The sequence below is a fragment of the Salminus brasiliensis genome, chromosome 9 (genome assembly GCF_030463535.1).
Source record: "Salminus brasiliensis chromosome 9, fSalBra1.hap2, whole genome shotgun sequence".
NCBI lineage: Eukaryota > Metazoa > Chordata > Actinopteri > Characiformes > Bryconidae > Salminus > Salminus brasiliensis.
Genome location: NC_132886.1, coordinates 38,539,229 through 38,561,046, shown reverse-complemented (window position 1 = coordinate 38,561,046; position 21,818 = coordinate 38,539,229). Strand labels below are relative to the sequence as shown.

At 41.9% G+C, this 21,818-nt stretch overlaps 2 protein-coding genes across 4 annotated transcripts; one reads left to right on the top strand and one right to left on the bottom strand.

Annotated features, from left to right (window-relative positions):
• Positions 1-13: 13 nt before the first annotated feature.
• LOC140562581 (glyoxal reductase) lies at positions 14-7,185 on the bottom strand. Of its 2 annotated transcripts, XM_072688335.1 has the most exons (8): positions 6,959-7,185; positions 4,403-4,651; positions 4,150-4,251; positions 3,563-3,654; positions 3,292-3,474; positions 3,119-3,178; positions 2,092-2,190; positions 1,185-1,268 (listed from the first exon to the last, which is right to left on the bottom strand). In XM_072688335.1, exons 1-7 carry the CDS (start codon positions 7,161-7,163, stop codon positions 2,095-2,097), a joined length of 987 nt encoding a protein of 328 aa, XP_072544436.1. In that variant the 5' UTR covers positions 7,164-7,185; the 3' UTR covers positions 1,185-1,268; positions 2,092-2,094. The 2 variants fall into 2 exon arrangements, with proteins under 2 accessions (XP_072544435.1, XP_072544436.1); XM_072688334.1 differs by lacking the exon at positions 2,092-2,190 and having other exon boundaries at positions 14-1,268.
• A 1,124-nt stretch (positions 7,186-8,309) lies between these two features.
• extl2 (exostosin-like glycosyltransferase 2) lies at positions 8,310-18,859 on the top strand. Of its 2 annotated transcripts, XR_011980163.1 has the most exons (6): positions 8,310-8,349; positions 9,323-9,744; positions 10,625-10,695; positions 11,653-11,768; positions 13,347-15,949; positions 16,826-18,859. XR_011980163.1 is itself a non-coding variant. In XM_072688326.1 (5 exons), exons 1-5 carry the CDS (start codon positions 8,345-8,347, stop codon positions 13,729-13,731), a joined length of 999 nt encoding a protein of 332 aa, XP_072544427.1. In that variant the 5' UTR covers positions 8,310-8,344; the 3' UTR covers positions 13,732-16,384. The 2 variants fall into 2 exon arrangements, 1 of the variants encoding a protein (XP_072544427.1); XM_072688326.1 differs by lacking the exon at positions 16,826-18,859 and having other exon boundaries at positions 13,347-16,384.
• The last annotated feature ends 2,959 nt before the right edge of the window (positions 18,860-21,818 follow it).

Here is a 21,818-nt window from a genome sequence, read left to right as displayed (position 1 = left end):
CGTTTTAGTGGGTTTATTCGTTTACAGGACAGAAATTATAGTATTTTTAACACCAACACACACATGCATGTTGTGATCCTTGAATTGAAAACCTTTAACTTTACAGGAGAAAAAAAAACCTTAACCTTCAATGAAAGTCCATTAAACTTCTGGAGCATTTCTATTGGCCAATTCCTCATACAGTTTAACAAAATGTGGAAAAAATAACTGCTTCAAATTTGAAAATTGTAGATGTCAAATTTGAGAAGGCTTTTACGTGACCGTGACAAATATAATTTAAATTACATAATATACACATTTATTTATCTATCATTAAAAATAATATTTAAATCACCCACATCCTGCTCATGTTTTTAAACATTTTTGAACCCTAGGTTTTGTAATCCTGTTAATAAGCATAAAGCAGAAACTACTGCCAACTCTTTGGTTAAGCATATTCAGAAGTCCCACAGGGTTCTATTTTAGGGCCTACGAAATTAAGAGTATTGCAGTTATGAAGGTGTAAATACTAAAGTGTGGGCCTATGATGCCAAAACACTGTATCCCTTAAAATTTACATACTTTATTATACCTTACAGACTGAACTATGTAGCTATGTAAGCTCTGTTTTGATTGGCTGCCCTATATTGTGCCTTGTTCAAAATCTGCCCAAGCTGAAACACTCCTTAAATAACATGTAATTAGTACCAAAACGTAAAAAGTAAATAAGCAGGGCTAAATAGGTGGATACATGTAAATACATTAAACAGTGACTGTAATACCAGTTATTGTTGCTGTAGCAACTAAAAACATATTTCCCTTCAAGTCAATTCTATCTAAAAGAAAAATGCATTGTTTTACAGGATGTGCGTCAAGCATAGTCCAAATCAAAATAGACCTGCGTCCAATTCTATTTATTATATTTCATTCATTGCGTCACATTTTAAACATCTGAAAGCTCCTGATTTTTGATGACCTACTCGTGCACCACTGGCCAGGTGAACACGTTGTACTGACCCATAACATTGTGTTTCACCCCCCTCCTGCGCTACTCATCAAGTGAAAACGTAGCTCGGCTCACTCGTAGCTCACCGTTTCACTTGGAAATCCATCATGCGTGACTTTAAATCTGGTCATAATTACGGCCCTACCCGAGTTGTGCGTTTCTACGACTGTATAAGCCTCCGTTATCCTTTCCAGAGCGGGTAACTGAGACGAACAAGCTTTGTATCAGTGTGAAGACGCCCTATACTGTCCATGTCCTCTTCTGAGAGCATGAACCCAAAAACCTGTAGATGGAAGAGGAACATGCGGGTCAGTGACCATAAACGGACCTTGGTGCGCTAAACTAACTGTTCAGTAAAAGAGGCCTTAAAGGAGGCAGGTATTTCATTGGTAGTTTTCTTCAGAGCTGATGGGTAAGGTATGAGCAGTTGTGCAGAAGTGGGTGTAGTGTGAGACGCTGTGTTCTAGAGAAGCTTAGGAAAGTCAGAATTGTTCACAGTGGCGAGGAGACCCAGACGTCTGCAGGGTTTCAATTGTTTTTTTCAAAATTGCAGCATAATTCAGTGGCAGTAATTCCAGCCCCTGGGAACCCAACCTAGAGTTTTCTCTCTAATGAAGATAATCTGGCTCCTCAGGGCCCCAGTGTATCAAAGTATGCTTTCTGAAGATCTTCCCAAATAAATGGCTGCTGTATTTTACCAGTATTGCTCTCCTCTCTGTTTGGAATGGGCGGTCAGCATACCCCCCTGACCAATCATAAGGTTAACATGGCTCCAGCCACTGCTAGTCGAAGTCTAAGAAACCTGGAACGACGAGGAGATCCTGTACCCGGCCTTACCACAGTGTTTCACACCAAACCCACAGTGTTCACACCTTAACCATTTAATTACGCAGAGATTTGGGTTCCTCGTTTTTGACAAGCAGCAGTTTGCTAGACTGGATCTTGATGAGGACAAACTATTAGCGGTTACTGTAATTAATATTCAGTAAGGTGTAACTGCAGTTACATTAACAGAAATAACTAATCTTGTTAAACGTGTCTGAAACGCTGATTGAAAGCTAGTTATATTATATTTGTAGAAGGTGGCCAATTCAGTGAACACACACCAGTCACTCCACATGGGTTGGGTCCCAGCTCACATGCCTCCCATCATGCAATGCTTTCAGAGCTTCCAGGTCTTTGTCTTCCAGTTGGAATCCAAACACCTGCGCATGCAGAGGTTGTCTCAGAGATAGACATGGCAATCGAACGTCAAACAACTTAGAGTTAACCAACCCTGGCCAAAAACCCGGTACCCCATACTGGTAAGCCGGCTGGGTAAACTGCTGGACCGGCTTAGCTCTTGACCAGCATAGCATATGCTTTCATTTGAGTTTGATGGACTAGCTGGTCATAAAGCTGGTTGACCAGTTTGGTCAAGCTGGACATGTTGGTCAACCAGCATGGTGATGTTGCTGAACAAGCTGGTTAACAAGCTTAGCTCCAACTAGTGTAAATAAGTATGATCCAAATCGAACGCTCCGTACATTAAGCTGGTCAAGAGCTGGTTAACCAGTAAGCTTACAAGCATAGGGTATGTTTTCGCCTGGATGACCAACATTTCGACAAGGTTTTCAACCACTTAGACCATCTGAAACCAGCTGTAGACACTATACCGTGTTAAGCTGTCAGAATCCATATGGATTGATTTATTGATTTTTTCCAGCACTTAACCAACACCTGATCCTAACAGCTAGCGATGCAGGCAATCATCTACAACAAACTGCCCATACCAGTCACGAATGACTGTTTGTGATGAAGAGCATTATTCTTTTTTTGACATGTTGATAATTAACCTCATGACTGTGGTTCAACCAGCCACTTTTCATCAAAACGTCGTTAAACTGACCAAACATGGACGAGGAATCTAGGAGTTTGAAGCCAAGAGGGAAGTTTGACCATTACAAAAGGTTTAGGAGACACTGACAGGAGCTGAGGTTGGAGGTTGTTTGCTTATCGGTCTGATTTTAACGTGCAGACATCATGAAGGCTTGGCGACACTATGCAATACTGCACTGTTAGGACATGGTGTCAGGGCTGGAAGCTGGAGTAGAACTGACTGTACTCACTATAGTGGGAGATTACTTAACTTACTTGGCAGTTTTCAAGAATCCTGTGTGGCTTGGTGGACTTTGGGATTGTGATGACCCCATTCTAGAAAAGATAATGATGGAGGAGTTATTCGAGGTCATGCTGACCATTAATGGGTAACAGTACCTATTGTGGAACCACACTGGTAATAAAAAGTCCTCCTATTCTTGCTGTACCTGAATGCTCCAGCGGATGCATATCTGGGAGGCACTGCGGTTGTACTTTTTTGACAGCTCCAGGATGACCGGATGGGTGAGGGCCTGGCCCTTGGCTAGAGGGCAGTAGCCCTCAAATGCTATGCCCTCCCTGCGACAATACTCCACCAGCTCCCATGGTTGCTGGAAGGGATGGAACTCCACCTGCAAAAAGAGCAGACCATTCATATTGCTTTGGCTTTTCGATGGATGATGACTATCGCTGTGAGTGTCATCTGTCGAGGATTCACACCTGGTTAACATGAGGAACCACTCCGCAGTCTTCTTTCAGCTCCTCAAGATGAGAGACGAGGAAGTTGCTCACACCAATGGCACGACACAATCCTGCGATATTTGAAAGTGCTCAAAAGGATGCTTTTCACACGTTGACGTTTCATATATGCAAAAGATTGGGCACCCCTGACACCTGGGGTTGCCCTTTTTGTTTGCAGAAGGTAGGTGAAGGTCATCTTCGCAATAAGCAACAATTAAGACTGGGGTGGTCCTGGAGAAGTACCATCTCCTGACATCTGACTCTAGTAGACGCCACCTGGACCGGGTGTTCGATTAGGGTTGAAGCTGAACTCTGCATGGTGTTAATAACCAGGACCAGTGCTGAAAACCCCTATCGTTGACCACTGGTCACCAACCATCCTCCTGAAGACCCCCATTCCTGTAGGATTTAGTTCAAATCTGCCACCATCAATATGTTCAGAAGATCTTCATTCAATCAGTGGGTGTCAGGGTTTGTTGGATCAGGGTTGGAGCTGAACATGACAGTTTGCTAGATCTCCAGGAGGACAGTTGGAGACAACTACTATTGTCTGACAACGCCTTTACCTTCATCGTACATCTCCTCCAATGCTCTCCACGTCTCTGCTCGAACTTCTCTGTTGGAGCGTCCTGGGACTGTGCAGTCAGGCCAGTGCATAAGATACAGGTCTGTGAGGAGGAGAAATTATACAGGCATCAGATTATAATTTCCCGGATGCCATGCATTAGAAGGCAGAAGTTGTTGGTACCTGTTGTTGATGGCAACTTCCCCACGAGCTGAAAAGAACTAGTCCACTAAGCTGCAATACCACACGCTTACCTAAATACTCCACTCCCAGCCTGGCAGCAGAGGCCCTACAGGCCTGTGTGGCGCTCTGGTACCCGTAGTCCCCCGGCCAGAGCTTAGTGGTGATCCACAGGTCCTCGCGTGGCACTCTGCTCTCCAACAAGGAACCTGCCAAGGCCTCCTCGCAGCCATACCTCTTAGCCGTGTCTATGTGTCTGATGCCACATTCCTGAAGAGCGTAAACCACGGCCTCATGGGAGTAGCCTCCATTATGCGATGTCCCTGGACAGTGTAAAAGCGGAGGGTAGGAGGGTGGAGGACAGAGCAATAGCAAAGCAATCCAAGTAACTGATGTAGAGGCTAAAGGTCGAAACCACATACCAACTTTAGTCAAATATTACTCTATACACAAACATACTGAGTAACTTCTAGATGTGCTGTGGAACTTCTCATTTCATCCAGCGTCTTTAAGCTTAGGAACTCAAGAAGAGTCTAGTATTATCTGGGGTCTCTAAATCTTTAACATAACATTTTACAAACGTCTTCATCATCAACTTTTATAACAGCTTTTTAAATGTTGTTATTAATTTGGTATTAATTATGTAATTACACCCTATGAATACTTTCATGATTTGTCCATGTGAAAATACCAATATTTAAAGTGAGGTGTAGGTGATGAGGGAGATTTTATTGTATTGTAATACATTTTGTTATTGTGATAAACAATATACATTCTAAGCATATTGAGAATATCGCCAGTGCTTAAAAAAATGATAAAACTGTTAAAAAAATATGATAAATGTTGTGTTTTGTGAAAATCTAATTAAAATACAATAATGTAACACTATACTATATCGTCCACCCCTAGTGTGGCGAAGAAATACTGTGTAGAATCAGATATTTGTAGTTACCGTCATTGTGCTAGCTTTATAGAAAGTTTAGACATTAGTATTAAATTGTTTTCCAAATTGCAGTACTAAAAAGGCCACCTTCAACCTACAATCCTAAAAAGTAGCAAGGTACAAAAACAATATTTAGAAACATAAACCATTACCTTGATTTAATAAATCATTCTTTCATAATATTCTGTTCCCTCAATTTAATAAACCATTCCCTCATATTAATAATCTGTTCCCTCAATTTAATAAACCATTCCCTCATATTAATAATCTGTTCCCTCAATTTAATAAACCATTTTTTTAAATTAATATTTTTTCTCTCAATTGAATATATCATTCACTCATATTAACAATCCGTTCTCTATTTAATAAAATGTTTTTGAATTAAATCAGTTCCCTTAATTTAATAAATCATTTCCTTATATTAAACATCTGTTTCCTTCAATTTAAATCGTTCCCTCGAATGAATAATTTGTTCTCAATTTTATAAACCTTTCCCTCGATTTAAGAATTTGTTTCCTCAGTTTAATAAATCATTCCCTAATATTAATAATTTGTTCTCTCAATTTAATAAATAAATATTACTCATATTACCAATCGGTTCTCAATTTAATGAAGTCAAGTCAAGTCAAATTTATTTGTGTAGCGCTTTTTACAACTGTTGTCATCACAAAGCAGCTTTACATAATTAGTACTTAATAAATTGTTTCTTTGAATGAATAATCCGTTCTCTCAATTAATAAATCATCCCCTTGTATTAATAATTAATAATAATAATTATTATTATTAATAATAACAATTAATAATAATAATAATAATAAATATTAATAATATCTTCCCTCCATTTAAATCATTACCCTCAAATTAATAATTTGTTAATTAAATAATTATTATTATTATTTATTTAATAAATCCCTCAATTTAACAACCCCCCAAAAAAAGAGTTTAGAGCCAGTCAGTTAAACTGAGGGGAGGGTTTAAGTCTCCGGGCTAAATGTGAACACCTCAGCAGTTCCGTTCAACCCTATTAGCGCCGACACCCCCCAACCGACCCGACCCGACCCGACCCGACCCGACCCGACCCAGTTAGCAAGGAAACGTCGGTCCAGCGTTGCTTTAACCGCAGTTCTGTTCAGGCTCGTGTCTGAACTCTGACCCTCAGCTCCGCGCTGCTAGCCGGCGCAGCTAACAGCGCTTAGCGGAGCAGCTTTATCCGAGTTCAGCAACTTTTACAACCACGGTTCCCCTCTGTGAGAGCTTGGATAATTAATCTGCGGTGTGACCATATTATTAACGCCTCAGAAATGACTCGAAAATATGAAACTTCATAGTTTAACCTCAGGGAAACGTTTATACACTGGGGGGTTGTGGGAGTTGTAGTGTCAGGTCGCAGCTACTGGTTAGAATGGGATTTTATTATTATTATTATTATTATATTAATTATTATTATTTATTAATTAAGGTTAATAAAACGACAGGCTATACCAGTATGAAGGTGAACAGACCTCTCTGTGTGTGTAGGAACCATCTGACCATAGGAACCGAACTCACCGTCCACTAACAACAACACCCCCCCCAGCCAAACCCCAAGACTTTAAAAACCCATTAACCCTGTTTTTCAATGGTACTGTCGACATATTTAGGTTCAGTTGTAGCTTTAAAACACTTTAAGGACGAAAAGCAAACTCACCTAATCCAAGAACTGGAATTTTGAGGCCATTGGAGATGGGCACAGCAGGACACGGTTGCATGGAAGCTGCTGTAGTGAAGATAGGATGATGGTCTCTGGGATTTAGCTTAGCTACAGTAAATGAAATGAATGCACTAGTGTGTGCATTACTGAGCCAAAGTGCATTACTGAGCCTTGCCTTGCTTTGCCTTGCCTTGCTTTGCATGGGCACGTCCTGCCATTCTCCCTGCTGTGTTCCAAACCACAGGGTGGGTGGTGTCTCAAATGGTGTCTCTCGACTCCTGCTCCCTAACACTAGCTACCTATACTGGAGCACTGGGACGGCCTTCCTAGGTGGAAAGTGTTCTTTACCCATTATACTTTACTTTGAGAATTTCCGCTGCTCTGCTTATTAGGTTTTCTTCCACGCTGGTGTAAAACAGTGCCCCCCACTCTAAAGTCTACAACATCCAGGTCGAACAGCCGCCCGTCTGACCTGGTTCCTGCTATCCCACAGGGCCACCGGTGCAATGCCCTCCTCCGGGTTGCAGGAAGCGAGCCATCCCATCTTTGGAGTTCAACACGCTTGGAGGAGAACGCTAACTGCCAGGTTCTGGCGTATCCTCGCGGCCTTGAGCAAGCGGCGGATGGGAGGCGGTGTTCGTTTTGGAGAGTAGTGGCCTCCTCATTGCTCTCCTGCCGTGCACGACATTCTTGTCCGTCATTTGCCTGATGATGGACTCACGGACGTTGACATTACACGGAGCAGCCGAGGCCTGTAGGTCCTCTAGATGTTGCCCAGTGGTTCTTTGTGACCCATGGAGGTGTCTCAGATTTCTCTGCCAATTAATTAACCTTTTTGACCTTTCCAGGCATGGCCTCCACAAGACCTCTGAAGGTGTCCTGCTGTGGTGTCCTGCAGCAGATCCTGTACGCTGTGAGGTGGGGTCTCCATGGATTGCATTATTGTTATGGTTGGATGTCCTTCCTTAGAGCACTTCTACTAGAGTCCATACTGCACACCAGGAACACCCACAAGACCTGCCTGACGTTTTGGAGATGTTCAGAGACCCAAGGTCGTCCAGCCACAAGTACGCTTGGCACATCATCACCTTCGAGAACTGGCTGTTCACTTGCATCCATCTGGGTAATCTGGATAATCTGTGGCAGTGGTTTTAATGTTATGGCTGATGTGGTTGGTGTTTAGCATTTGCTTGTTAGCTTCTCCAAACATGTTCAGCTTCTCCTGCCCAGGCCCGGTGGTGTTGGTCTGCCTAGCCACCGCTAGGGGGCACTATCTGCGTTGGAAAGGTGGTTGCGAAACGCGCCTGCGCACTGAGCGCAAACTTCTCAACTTCCCCCAAAGTTGTTGTGCCTGGATCATGGGAGTGCTGTGTTGCAGTTAAAATGAGGTAGGCTATGATCACACGTGAGAAGTGGTGGGTTTAGCATCTTGACAGCAGGAAATGTTCATCTTAGCTGTGTTTAGATGTGTTTGGGTGGGTGGTGTGGGTGGTGTTGGTGGGATTGCATTTGCATGTGCAAAAACTGTAGTTTCCAGTTTTCTAGCCTTGCTTCTGATCAAGTTGAGTAGCTCATTTGGAGAAGATGCCCCCCATAGTTAAATCCTAAGACATGTACCCCATAGCTGTGGCATGACTAAATAATCCTGAGCTGGTGTAATCTGGACTACTGCATTCCTGAGATGTAGTGTTTGACCAATGCAAAAGTGCTAGTCAAAGAAGTGAACACCTCCTCCTCCACTGAGAACAAACCTCTGAGTGTTTTATTGGACTGTCAGCTGCCAGGGAAGAAGGTTTTCTACTAGACTTCAGCTCATCCCAAAAGTACTGGATGGAGCTCCACCATCCATCATTCCAGAGAGCACAGTGCTTCATACCCCTCTCTACAGGAACTAGACAAGCTGTGTATGTGTATTTGTGTGCATTTGCACATTCCTGTCAGCAATGGGTGCAGCGTAAAGTAGCTGGATGAACGCATGCATTAGAAGGGGTGTCCACAAACATTTGGACATCTAGTGTCTACATGGGAGCCTACCTGGAATTATGGGGAGCATGGCAGGAATACCCCTGCAGCTAAATGTATTTATTAGAAGGGTTGTCCACAAACATTTGGACATATTGTGGATTTGATGATACATTTGTGAATATAGGATTTGGGACCAACATTTCACCAAGGGAAATTTTACAAATGCAGCACAATTAATATTCTGCTCTTATTTTGGCTCAAAATATCAGTTCAGTGTGAACATCTGTCCGATATCGACATGCTTATTATACCAGTTATTGATATTTCAATATTTCAGCCGTATTTAAATTGATCCTTTATAAATGAATAAAGTGCCTTTGTCTCTCGTCCCTACAGGCTTCATCTCCGCAGCTGCAGGCCCCTTAGCCCCCGCCGGGCACATATGATTGTCGTCCCTTTGCTGCTGCTGCTGGTCGTTGGTGCCGCCTTAACCTCTTTGCTCCCGTCTCCTGAGGATGGCGTCCTCGGGGTCCTTCGTCGTCGCACCAACAGCTCTTGGCCCGTCTTACTGCCTGATTCCTTCACGCTGGTCATGCAGACGTTCAACCGCACGGACCTGCTCCTGAAGCTGCTGAACCACTACCAGGCTGTTCCTCGTCTCCACCGGGTCGTTATCGTCTGGAACAATGTGGCGGAGCTTCCGCCTGTAAAGCTGTGGGAGTCGTTGGGGCCTCATCCCATCCAAGTGGTCTTCAAGGAACAAAGCAGTAACAGGATGCGAAACCGTCTGCAGCCTTTTCCTGAGATTGAGACGGATGGTAGGTGTCTGGTGGGGAAGGTAGATTTTAGAAATGGACAGCGTAATTAGGAATATGTGGAATCTTATCGGTAATAATACCTGCTTTGCAGAAGTTTTGGTAGATGTTTAGATTTGGCAACTATTTCTAAATGTATGTAGAATCTCCCCAATTTGGAAGGCCAATAACCCTATTGCCATTAAGGCCCCCCACTCCATCACTAGCAATACCCCTAGCACACGTTTCCTCCGACACATGTAAGGCCAGCCACCACCTCTTTTCAAATAGCATCGCTAGGTAGCCAGCATGGATCCCCAGCTCTGATATAACAGCTAACAGAGGCCTCTGGTGACCAACATCACGCTAGGAGTGATGAAGTGGGGAGCAAGTGCCATCAACCCACCCCTGAGAGAGCAATGCCAGTTGTGCCCTCTCTGACTCCGGCTGCTGATGGCAAGCAGCATGACCCGGGATTGGAACATAACTCGCCATAGTTCAAACTGATGTTTAATGATTTCAGGATAAATGGACCAATAGAAATGCTCCAATCTGTTACATTGACTTCCACAGGAAGTTCAGTCCCAGGTGATGCCACAGCCGTCCGTGATTGGAAGTCCCAGAGAACGTAACTGGCCATGCTCCCTCTGGGTGGGTAGGATGGCCCTCCATTTCCCTCTCCATCACTTGGCACGATTCTAGCCAGTGTGGAAGTCTGTTAGCTGATGCTAAGCACATGCTTGCTTTCACATTCTCAGAGCGCTTGTTTAGATAATAGTAGGTCATTCAGAGTCAGAAATTATGCAAGAAAGTCTATTTGAGGCATTAGTAAGAGGCAGCTTTGACTGATCTCACTTTTGTGCTCGTCTGATAACCCCACCCACACTGTACGTCTCTTCCGCAGCGGTGTTGATGCTGGACGACGACACCCTGGTCAGCGTTCCTGATATCAGCTTTGCGTTCTCCGTCTGGAAGGTAAGGCGTGGTCGTCGACACGGCGGACACTGAGCTGACTGATGGGCCGTGTTGAAACCCACATGTGCAAGAACTGCCGCTTGTTTGTGTAGAAGAAATTTGAGGACATCACATTTAGCCACAAAGCAGACAAGTATCTGTGCTGCTGAGGTTGCGTCTCCTTGCTTGAATACTACTGTAAAAGGAAGTGGTGTGAAGACATACTGTGGCGTTAATGTGTGTCAGAGTCCATAGCGATAGTGTGTTGACCCAACATCGATACCACGGTGTGGTTGTGCGGGCCTCTGGCTTTGCCCAGTGTCACTACCATGGCTTTAGCATTGCTATCATAACATCAGCATTGTTATTGCTGCGACTGTTGTCTTCGCCCAGCAACACTACTGCTGCGTTTGCATTGCCATTGTGACACTCTGACTTCTGGCCTTGCCCAGCGTCACTACCACTGCGTTAGCATTGGCACAACAATGTAAACATATGACCATCGGCCTCACCCAGCATCTCTACTGGGGCATTAGTATCGCCTTGCCCTGTGTACTACCGTTAGCTTCGCGACCATGCTGGCCGCCAGCCTCGTCAGAATGGGCTTAATGCTGGTGCTGCTGGTAGTAATGCTGTAATATCAGCACTTTAGTGAAGCCTCAAATCCATTCATTCATTTTAACCAGGAAAGACGACCCATCGAATTGACAAAGGTCAGACGCACGGCCCTCTACAAACCAATCAGTGCCAAATATAGAGAGGTGTCCCCCATGTAGGTGGTGCTGATGATAAGATCCAGATCTAACTGGATCAAATGTAGACACTGTTACCCACACATCAACCATGGTCCGGACCTTCAGGTGTGATCATCTTAAGAGTACTTTTTTAATTTCTACTTTGGATCTGACATGATCTCTCTCTCTCTCTCTTTCTCTTTCTCTCACACAAACCCCACGTGTTTGACACCTGGCACTCCAGCAATTCTCTGACCAGATTGTGGGCTTTGTGCCCAGGAAGCATGTGACCACTGCCTCCGGTGTGTTCAGCTATGGCAGCTTTGAACTGCAAGATCCTGATGTGGGTGGTGGCGACAGGTAGGAAGCTGTAAACTTGCACACATCCGCAACAATCAGTCAGTCAGCAGTACTACAAAAGCTGGTTCACTAAACACTAGGAGCGGCAGTGTGACGTTATAAATAGAAAGTAGTGACACATTAAAAACCTTACATTAGATTTTTCCTTCTATTTTACATTTAGAAAATATATAAAAGGTGCAGGACATTCACGTTTGTGTCCTGTTAAGGGGGTGGTCACTTATTTTACCTTGGAAAATCAACCAAATATGTTATTTGGACAGGGGCGTCGCTACCCGAACCGTGCCCCCTGCCTGATTTGTGCCGAGCATGCGGGGAAACAGTAGTTTGCATTAGCCAACCAGCCAGACACATCACACACCTGCTCCACTAACTGTTAGAGCTGTATATAATATATATGTTATAAATTAAGCTGAAAAGCTCAGGGCGTCTTAACGCTGGCCGATGATGCACAAAGAGTCAAGACTGGCAACCGCAAGTCACCCCTCTGCTGCCATTTCTACGCTGCCTAAACATTTAGCACTAGCCTTAGCCTGCTAGCCAGTGAGGTTGAGGTAGCAAGCGAGGGCAGCAACACTGCCACTGTGGACTCGGCACTGTCACTACCTACGATCCCTGGCCAATTTGCAGACATGCTCGGCACAGATCGCGTAGTGAAAAAGGGGTGCCCAGAATTTTGCATACGACTGTACATAGGATAGCAGTAATAGTAGAGTATATCGAGCAGTAATTACAATAATAATAATGATAATAATAATAAAAGAAGTGCACAAAAATACACAAACATTTACCTCTAAAGATTCACAGGTGGACCCACACATCCTAAAACTAATGTACAATTTTGAAGCTACTATTTATTGGATTATTTATTTAATGGATATTAAAGCTTATTATCAAGACTTATATGATGAAGTCTGCAGTTTAATTTCCAGAGATTAAAAAACATGTCATGAAATATATATTAAAGATTTGGGACATTTCTATTGGTCCATTCATCATAAAATTCTGATAGAAGGTAAAGAATAACTGCCAGATTCACATCATGACAAAATGTCGTGAAATTTATACATATATTTATATAAAATACATAAATATATAAAAATAAATAAATATGCTTAAATATTATGTAAATGTTTACATTATTATTTTTAATGTATTTAATCATTTTCATTTATTAAAAGAAAATAATTTATATATATATATACTTATATTTATTATTTCACATTTTTATTTTTACATGGTAAATAATCATTAAAAACAAATTATCTATTTTTGTCCCTGATCGTGATTATATTATATAATGATGTTAATGCACAATGATTTATTTATTTGAATTATTTTCATGTTGTTTTCAAGTCTAAGGAGAGCTGGAATTTGATGGCCTGCTGATATATTTGCTAGCGTTTGGTAGCATTTGCTAAAGTTGGGAAAGTGTTACAGGATGAGGATCAGTATAATCGCACCCACGGCCGTCCTGCTGCAGAGCCACTGCGAAAAACGGTAAAAGTGGTACATGATAAACGAACGGTGAACCATCTCCTCTGTTCCCCCTTTCTTTTTTTCCCTTTTTTTTTTAAGGTACTCCATGGTGCTGGTGGGCGCCGCCTTCTTCCACCGGCGCTTCCTGGAGCTGTTCCAGACGCAGCCGGCCGAGGTGCATGCCCTGCTGGACAAGACGCAGAACTGTGACGACATCGCCATGAACTTCGTGGTGGCGCGGGAGCTGTCGGGGCTCGGCCGACCATCAGGGATTTTCGTGAAGCCTGTGGACCTGAGGAACCTGGAGAAGGAGGCCAGCAGCGGCTATGTGGGCATGTGGCACCGGGCGCACCACCTGCTCCAGCGCTCGCACTGCCTGAACAGACTGGCGCAGATCTATGGGGACATGCCGCTCCGCTACTCCAACATCATGATCTCGCAGTTCGGCTTCCCCAGCTACGCCAACCACAAGAGCAGGAGCTGATGCCCTGCATAGAGGACCTCGAGGTGGGGGTTTCCTGGGACTTATCCAAGGCTTTTTTTTTTTTCTTTCTTTTTTTTTTTTTTTGCTATCCTTTGATTTACCATATAAAACGTCCATTATTTTTGTGTTTGAGTTATGCAGAAAGTCTGCCCCATTGCTCTCCATTCACCCTGCAGAAAACAGACATATTCCTCAACTTGTTTACACCCTGTTTACACCTGGTCGTCTAATATGACTAGTATGAGGATTGTAGCTGAATAAGATCTGAACCGCATGGTGTCAAAGGCCAATGGGTGCAAAATGGACAGTGCAGATTCCAGATGCAGCTGATCAGCCTGATCTCTGACATGTGCTTCTTTAGTTTACAAAGGAAGACGCTAGGCTAATCTTGCTAACAAACACTGGTGTTGAACTGTCACCAATCCTAATTTATTTGCTTTAAAAAGCTACCAGAAAGCTACAAAAACAGGTTTTTAATAATGACAGCTTAGTAAAACCATACATATAGACCTTATTAAGCTATATGTTAAGCTAAAATCCGAACGGCTAGTCCTAGTGGACTGTCCTGACCGTGGTCCAAACCACATCCATTTAATAACCTTCCCCAAACAAATATAGACCTAGATGCATTTTGAGAGGTGAGTTGATGGACATGTATTGAGTATGAGGAGATTGGTGACAGTCTAAGTCCAGTATTTGTTAGCAGTGCTAGCGTAGCATCTTCTGTTGTCAACCAATAAAGGACATGTGAGATATTACAATATGTCTGGGCTGACCGACTGCTAATCGGGTCAGTGATCAATCACGTTCATTTGATTTGCTGTCAAAAATCTAACAGCCTTTAACAGAGAAAATGTCTTTCGTAATATTATCTCGCATATTATGGGATGGCATAGTATTATATGCTTGTAAGCTGTTTTTATTTTCAGGTTAAAGTTTCAGAAATGAGGCCTGGGAGCCAAGCAAGAAGATGCTTGGTTATGCTAACATAATTTCAGTATTATGGGTCTGACCTCAGGGTCTCACTTGGATGCCAAGCAAGAAGACTGGAACTGGAATCCCTAGCTAAGAATTTGGGGGAAATGTTTGGGCAAGACTGGGACAGCACTGGACAACAAATCTCATATTTTTGGGAGACTGATCTGGGAACTGATAGATTTGATAAATTCTGTATTTTAATATCTAGATGTTGCCCAGCCTACAGATTAAAGACATGGACTTATGTAAAGCTTTGGTACTGCCAGTATTTTATCAAATTTTAAACCCTGCTTATGTTGTTTTAGTCACACTGGAAATCCTGATGATCCTGATAACAATCGGTCATTAAATAGATGTTAATAACTGAATCAATCAATGTTGATTCATCATCACTTTTAGTCACACTGGAATGAGAGAGAAAGTGCTTGTGGCATTTCGTACTGGATTGAGGCATGTGTACATTTTTATACCTTTTCATAAAGCTTTTGAATATGTGACCACCCAATTTTCTTCCCCAATTCCAATAGCAACCCCCTCGTTAGTACTCTCCCCCTGTCACATGTAATGCTCCTGACACTGAGGATGCCTCCTCCGATACATGAGCAACCAGCCACCGCCTCTTTCCGAACTACCACCGCTGCAACATCACCGGGCAGCCAATGCACTCGTAGGAAAACGCCCGGTACCCAGCTGTGATGCATCGGCCAGCAGACGGACGTGCTGGTCAGCATCACACTGAAGTGATGTAGGGAGAGACAGAGAGAGACATCTAAGGCCAATTGTGCTTTCTCCGGCTCTGGCTGCTGATGGCTGCTGATGGATAATTACATCTCTTAAGGATCACACTGCAACACAGACCCAAAGCACGATCCACCCCGTGCTTAACAGTTGGAGAGGTGTTCTTTTTTTTTTTTATTGAACTTTGCACCATTATTATTATTATTATTATTATTATCCCAACATACTTTTGCTCATTGTGTCCAAAAAGTTCTGTTTTAACTTTCTGATGTTTCCCTGCTAAAGCCTTGCCATGCAGATTTCAGTGCTCAGTGTTCAGGCTGTACTGCTAACATGAGCTCAGCAGGTGGAGCCGAATCATTTCAGCATCATACGTTCGACCTCCGGGCATCTACAACGGCAGAGAATCTGGGGCCTCGTCAGTTTGCGGTGCATCCTCCAACCACCCTGAACAACCTGGAGCCGATCTGCAGGAGGAATGGGTGAAAATTCCACCCAAACAGTGAGCAAAAAGCTGGTAGAAAGTCAACAATAACAATGGAAGTATCGTGTCAGCCGTATTGTTATGCTGTTGGACATAACTAATAAATCCATTATTAGCCCTTTTGTTGCAGCACTTTCACTTTTAACCTCACATAATTCTAGGAAACCGAACAAGGCCAGAACGGATTCTACAAGCACTCTGATGGGAAATTCCACCAAGAGTACAAACAGGCTCCATACAAAGTTAAATGAGGATGTTTAGTAAACTGTCTTTAGCTTGGTCTAGTTGTGTGTGAGATTGCATACAGCCATAAGCCTTGAGTATTTCTAGGGATGATGGTTTTATCCTTTTCGTAATAACTACACTGTTTGAGCTATCCTGATAACAATCGGTCATTAAATAGATGTTAATAACTGAATCAATCAATGTTGATTCATCATCACTTTTGCAGACGGATTTAATATTAAAACAACATTGAAATTTAAACAAAAAATCAACAGAAAACCAAAACAACTTCTGCAATCCTTAAACATTAAAAAATGCTTTATTTACAGCAAGGGTCATTCTGTGAAAAGCAGATTAGGGCAAGTGTAAAGAGACTTTGTCAAATGTAGAAATTTCGTTTTTCAGAAATATCAGTGAACATCAGCCCAGTATAGAAATTAATTTGCTTAAATATCTGCATAAATACATTTATGCAATATACAATCTCATCCCATCATGGCTTACTAAAAGTTACTTTTATGGAGCAGAATGTAAACACTAGCTGAGCTGAGGAAATGAAATCTGATCTAGATCACGATCTCATGCTAAACTACATTGATTATCCATGTTATACTTTACCCGGTATGATCTTATCCCTCACTCACCTCCTCTGTTTATCTTCATGTCCAGATTCCAGATCAGGAGGTGCAGCAGAACTTGTCTGGAGACCTGGTCCACCAGAGCAACCCGGAGCTCAGCAGAACCTACAGAACATTCAAGGCAAAGCTTGGCATTCTGAGAAGGCTCAAAGATTGTACAGCTCAGTTAAAAACAGTAAAGTCTGATCATTACAACATGCTCTTACCTAGCAAGTTCAGTTCTCCTCAGGATAATTAGCTAAAATACAAACAATCCACACTAACGTCAGCTAGTTTCTCATGCTAATGAATAAACAGGTACACTAAAGTATACGCTGTGCTAGCCTGATATTTTGTGAGCAATGAAAGTGGCGCTAATGCATTTTTCCATTCACAGCTGAAGACATAGCTAGATAGTAAGCAAGTTAGCTAGCTAAAATGACCTCAGTAAAGGAAAATTAGTTTAGGTAACGCTTTAAAATAATTAATAATCAGTTAGAAGTGATATGTATTACCAATATTCACTCAAAAATTGACCATTTATACATGAAATGTTTTTTGTTTACCTCTGAGACAGAAGTTCTGAGGATGGGCGGGAGTTTGAGGTGGCTTCATGGTAGCTAGCTAGGTGCGTAAAGCTGAGCCCCCGGTAGCTGAGGTGAGTCTTGGAGAAGAAAGGTGTAGGAGGTACAGGACGTGGTCCTGATCTCCCAAAATTGAATTATGTCACTTATTGCAGAATATTGAAAAGTAGTTTATTCAGTGATGTTAAAAAAACATTACAATGACAACAGCACAACAGGACAAAGATCTCCACAGTACCTCCTCAGTATCTTCTGTGAATATGTGACTCTCTCAAGTATCAACACTGTTTGCTTTGATGAAACTGGTTTATTCCAACATTTTGGAAGATTTGGTCACTGGTAAGTGACTATTTTAAAAGCCTGGGACACTTCTAATTTTACTTTTTTATGTTGTGTTTCAGTTTTGTATTGAGCTTTTTTATTTTTTCTTCACAACTGCAGAAAATCATGACTAAACATAAAGTAAAGAGTTATCAGAAGAAAACCTCCTCTTTGTCTTCACCACAAAATTCAGCATCAGCAACATCTAAACAAGCCTGACGCATTTTGGAACGAATTAAAATAGAACTTTTCTGAGCAACGGGTGCAGATGTTTGTGAAAAGAACACCTTTCCAACTGTTAAGCATGAGAGTGGATCGATCATGATTGGGTTTGTGTTGCAGCCAGTGACACCGGGAACATTTCCCAGTTGAGGCTGAAGATGACGATGATGACTTCTACAGCAGGACTACTTCAAAGAGCCACAAACTGTTCTGAGTTTGCCATGGCCCTAGACATCATCAGAAAGTATGACGGACTAAAATCTAAAGAGCAGTGCAGCGAAATGGCCCACGCATCCCACAGTACTAGAACCTTCTGCAGGAAGAATGGGGGAAAATCCTCTGAACAACTCTCCACCCTAAACTTTTCCTTTAACCAGGACTTTTTGCGATTAGTTTTTCCACCATACTGACCTTCCTGCACTGTACTTTCAGGTTTCAGTTTGAAATGTCAGCATGCCCTCAAACAAAGTGAAAGGGTTTTTATACTCACTTCTCCTCCACAGCTTTTCGTTTTGTTTCATGGACTTCAAAAAGGGGGCTGTGCTTGGCCATTAGCAAGACTGGAGTTAATCAGAGCATGGAAAACACTTTCTGGCACAATGCAAATGTCACTCTTGGGTGTAGTGCTGGATTGTTTTCAGGGCAATAGTAAAAGAAAAAAGGTGGATCAAAGTCTCTCAGAGATCCCCAGAGAGGGTTCATTGTGTTCGACCATCGTTGATTAGTTTCACATGATTCTTCTAGGGTGTGTAAAGATTCTGATCGTTAGTATAATCACACAATTTCAGCGTTATTCTTTCTTTAGTGCTTTTTCCGACGCAATCTTAATGAGCTTCGTTGAGGGACACAATATCAGGAAGAAGTCCTTTGCAGAAAGAGGAAAAAACACTGAAAGGAACCAAGACTCAAAAGGGAAAACCATCCTCCTTTAGGAGGAGATTAAACTTATGATTTGATGATGATGAGCGGAAAATAAATGGTAAATTATCTTAAATGTATCCAATTTTACCAAATATACTGTACTTCCAAATGTTTGTGGATGCCCCTTCATTGAGCTGTGGAGCAATGTGTTCTCTGGAATAATCTCTGGTGCTCCATCCAGTACTTTTGGGATGAGTTGGTGATCATCCAGCATCCTGATCTGAATTCAATCAAGTCCTCACAGCAATGTCCCTGAACAGTAGAGACAGTTACTCCAGCAAAAGCAGGACAAACTCTTTGTTACTACTCATGATTTTAGAAGAAACAATGAATTAGCAGTTCTCCAGTTTTAGGTTGTCTATGAAACCCATTAGCTTACCCAGACCACATAAGCTAAGCTATGTGTCCTATTTACCCTGTGAATGTCTGTATGTTTTCCAATGAAAGTTAGTTTTATCCTACGGCTTAAAAAATAACATTAGTCTGGCGCAAATTAATCAGATATATATTGGAAACCCTTGCAAAGATGCACCAAAACAAGTGACTGCATTTAGATATTATTGGACTAATTGCTCAATAGGTAACAATGAACCAAGAATTATGGCAGTTCACTATTAATTAGACTATTAATTGCTGGGTCCTCCATATCTCCTGGAGAACTACTTACAAATTATGCCTCCTTCATTCTAACTACTTATTAATTACTGCTCACATCAACATCGGCTGCTCAGCCAAAAACTTGTATACACCACCTGGAGAACTGTAGATCTAAATCAACCTACTCCTACAATTTAATGTCGAAACTGTTTTATCAGGGCTAAAACAAAAGGCGTTCGAAGGAAGCCAGCAACACCACACCCTGTAAGCAGTGACCCAAAAAATTTAATCTTAAGCATCAGCCAGAAAAAAGCAAATCCTGCTAAATGCAACAATGTCTAGCCGTCTGCTTACCTCCCAGTTTCGGAAGAGAAAACAGCATAATGTTATGCTTTCGTCAAATTCTTGTAGTACACTTTGATCACACTTTAAAAAAATTATATAGTTAATTTTTATAATTCATTACTATGAAGCATACTTTTATTTTATTTTATTTTTTTAATATACATCTCTAATAGAAGTAGAAGTGGTAGTAGTATGTATAGCAGCATAAGTAATAGTAGTAGCAGTAGTAGTATGTATAGCAGAAGTAATAGTAGTAGCAGCAGCAGTAGTAGTTGCAGTAGCAGCAGTAATAGTAGCAGTAGTAGTAATTGTAGCAGCAGTTGTAGAAATAGTAGTTGTAGTAGCAGCAGTAGTAGCAGCAATAGTAGTTGTAGCAGTAGAAGCAGAAGAAATAGTAGTATTAGTAGCAGTAGTAGTATTAGGAGTTAGAAGCAGTAGTTGTAGTAGCAGCAGTAGTAATAGTAGTTGCAGTAGTTGTAGTAGTAGTAGTGGTAGTAGTAGCAGCAATAGTAGTTGTAGCAGTAGTAGTAATTGTAGCGGCAGTTGTAGTTGCAGTAGTAGAAGCAGAAGAAATAGTAGTAGCAGTAGTAGTAATAGTAGTTGTAGTAGCAGCAGTAGTATTAGTAGTAGAAGCAGAAGCAGTAGTAATAGTAGTTGTAGTAGCAGTAGTAGTAGTAGCAGCAGTAGTAGTTGTAGCAGTAGTAGTAATTGTAGCAGCAGTTGTAGTTGCAGTAGTAAAGCAGAAGAAATAGTAGTTGCAGTAGTAGTAGAATTAGTAGTAGTAATAGCAGTAGTACTACTAGTAGTAGTAGCAGTAGCAGTAATAGTAGTAGTAGCACTGATTGGTAAAACTACACTGCATCTGTTTTTCAGAACCAGACTGAGGGGCACAGATGCTGTGTGCTGTGCACAGGGCAAGACAGAAGATTAGAGATTTCTTAGAATGCCAGGATTTTCCCCATAGTATCCCACCCTGCCAGCAGTTTCTAACAGCTTATCACATGTTTTCTTTAGTCATTATTGCTCAAACTTATCTCCTCTCATTTCTTATCTCTTGTCATACAGTAGGAGCTCAAGAAGTATTACGTTCTTGGTTAAAGAGCAGTTTCACATCTTTTACATAACTAGGCAGTCGAGTAGACGAGTCAGTTCAGAGCAGAGTTTGGTGTGAAAGGATTTACTGTAGATTACTGTTACTTGCAGACTTTCTTAACCGTGGTGTTTCCAATCTCGCCAGTGAATCTACCACCAACACCACCAGCACCACCACCGTCAGCAGCTTCATGTGTCCTCTGAGTGTGATACTAGATACTGAGTAATACACCTTAGTGTGTAATAAGTCTAAGGGCTTAATAGCACTGGACAAGTACACCATATTGAGGCTTACATGCCAGGTTTCTCTTTGTGGTTACGACCATTAGTTATTTCCTGTGTTGAGAAATGAGGAGAAATACTACATTGCAATAATAAAGTCAGGAAATTCCACAGGGGTTATGTATTTGGCTTTAAAAAACTGAAAGACTAAACGTCAAACAATAGATTTACTTTTACTTTCACTGTTGGGAACGTGCTGTATGTGTGTTTAAACTCCTGTTGTTGTAGCTGCGTTACTGTGCTTTTATCAAGCTAAGCTGGTGGAGCTTTACCAAACTATTTTTCAACCATAAAAATGCATGAAATGAGCGACGTTAGGAATTTATCACGCCATTTAACGTGTCTACTTTGACAGACCGTTGGAAAATTCAATGTTCCTGCTGAAACATCCACCCTAAGGACAGCTTTTTCAGATGGTCTAAGCTGATCTTTGATGGGAAATGTGGTTGGAAAGCTGGTCAGCCAGTATAAAACATTCCTCTTAGGGTAAAACAAGCTTTACACCGAGGTGCTGACAACCTTATTTTTCAATCACTATCACTAATCACAAAATTAGGCTGAATTAGGCTGATCAACTGGGTAGATGATGATGATGACCTAGCTAGCTATAATAGGCTAAAACACAGCTTTAATAATAATAAAGTCAGGAAATTCCACAGGGGTTATGTATTTGGCTTTAAA

Excerpts from the sequence above, each read along its gene's own strand:
- extl2 (XM_072688326.1), top strand. Across the intron at positions 9,745-10,624 it reads TCCTGAGATTGAGACGGATG|CGGTGTTGATGCTGGACGAC; the intron begins GTAGGTGTCTGG and ends TCTCTTCCGCAG. Across the intron at positions 11,769-13,346 it reads GATGTGGGTGGTGGCGACAG|GTACTCCATGGTGCTGGTGG; the intron begins GTAGGAAGCTGT and ends TTTTTTTTTAAG.
- LOC140562581 (XM_072688334.1), bottom strand. The coding sequence starts at position 7,163 with ATGCAAAGCAAGGCAAGGCAAAGCAAGGCAAGGCTCAGTAATGCACTT. Across the intron at positions 4,652-6,958 it reads AATTCCAGTTCTTGGATTAG|GGACATCGCATAATGGAGGC; the intron begins GTGAGTTTGCTT and ends TACACTGTCCAG. Across the intron at positions 3,655-4,149 it reads GGAGGAGATGTACGATGAAG|GATTGTGTCGTGCCATTGGT; the intron begins GTAAAGGCGTTG and ends CAAATATCGCAG.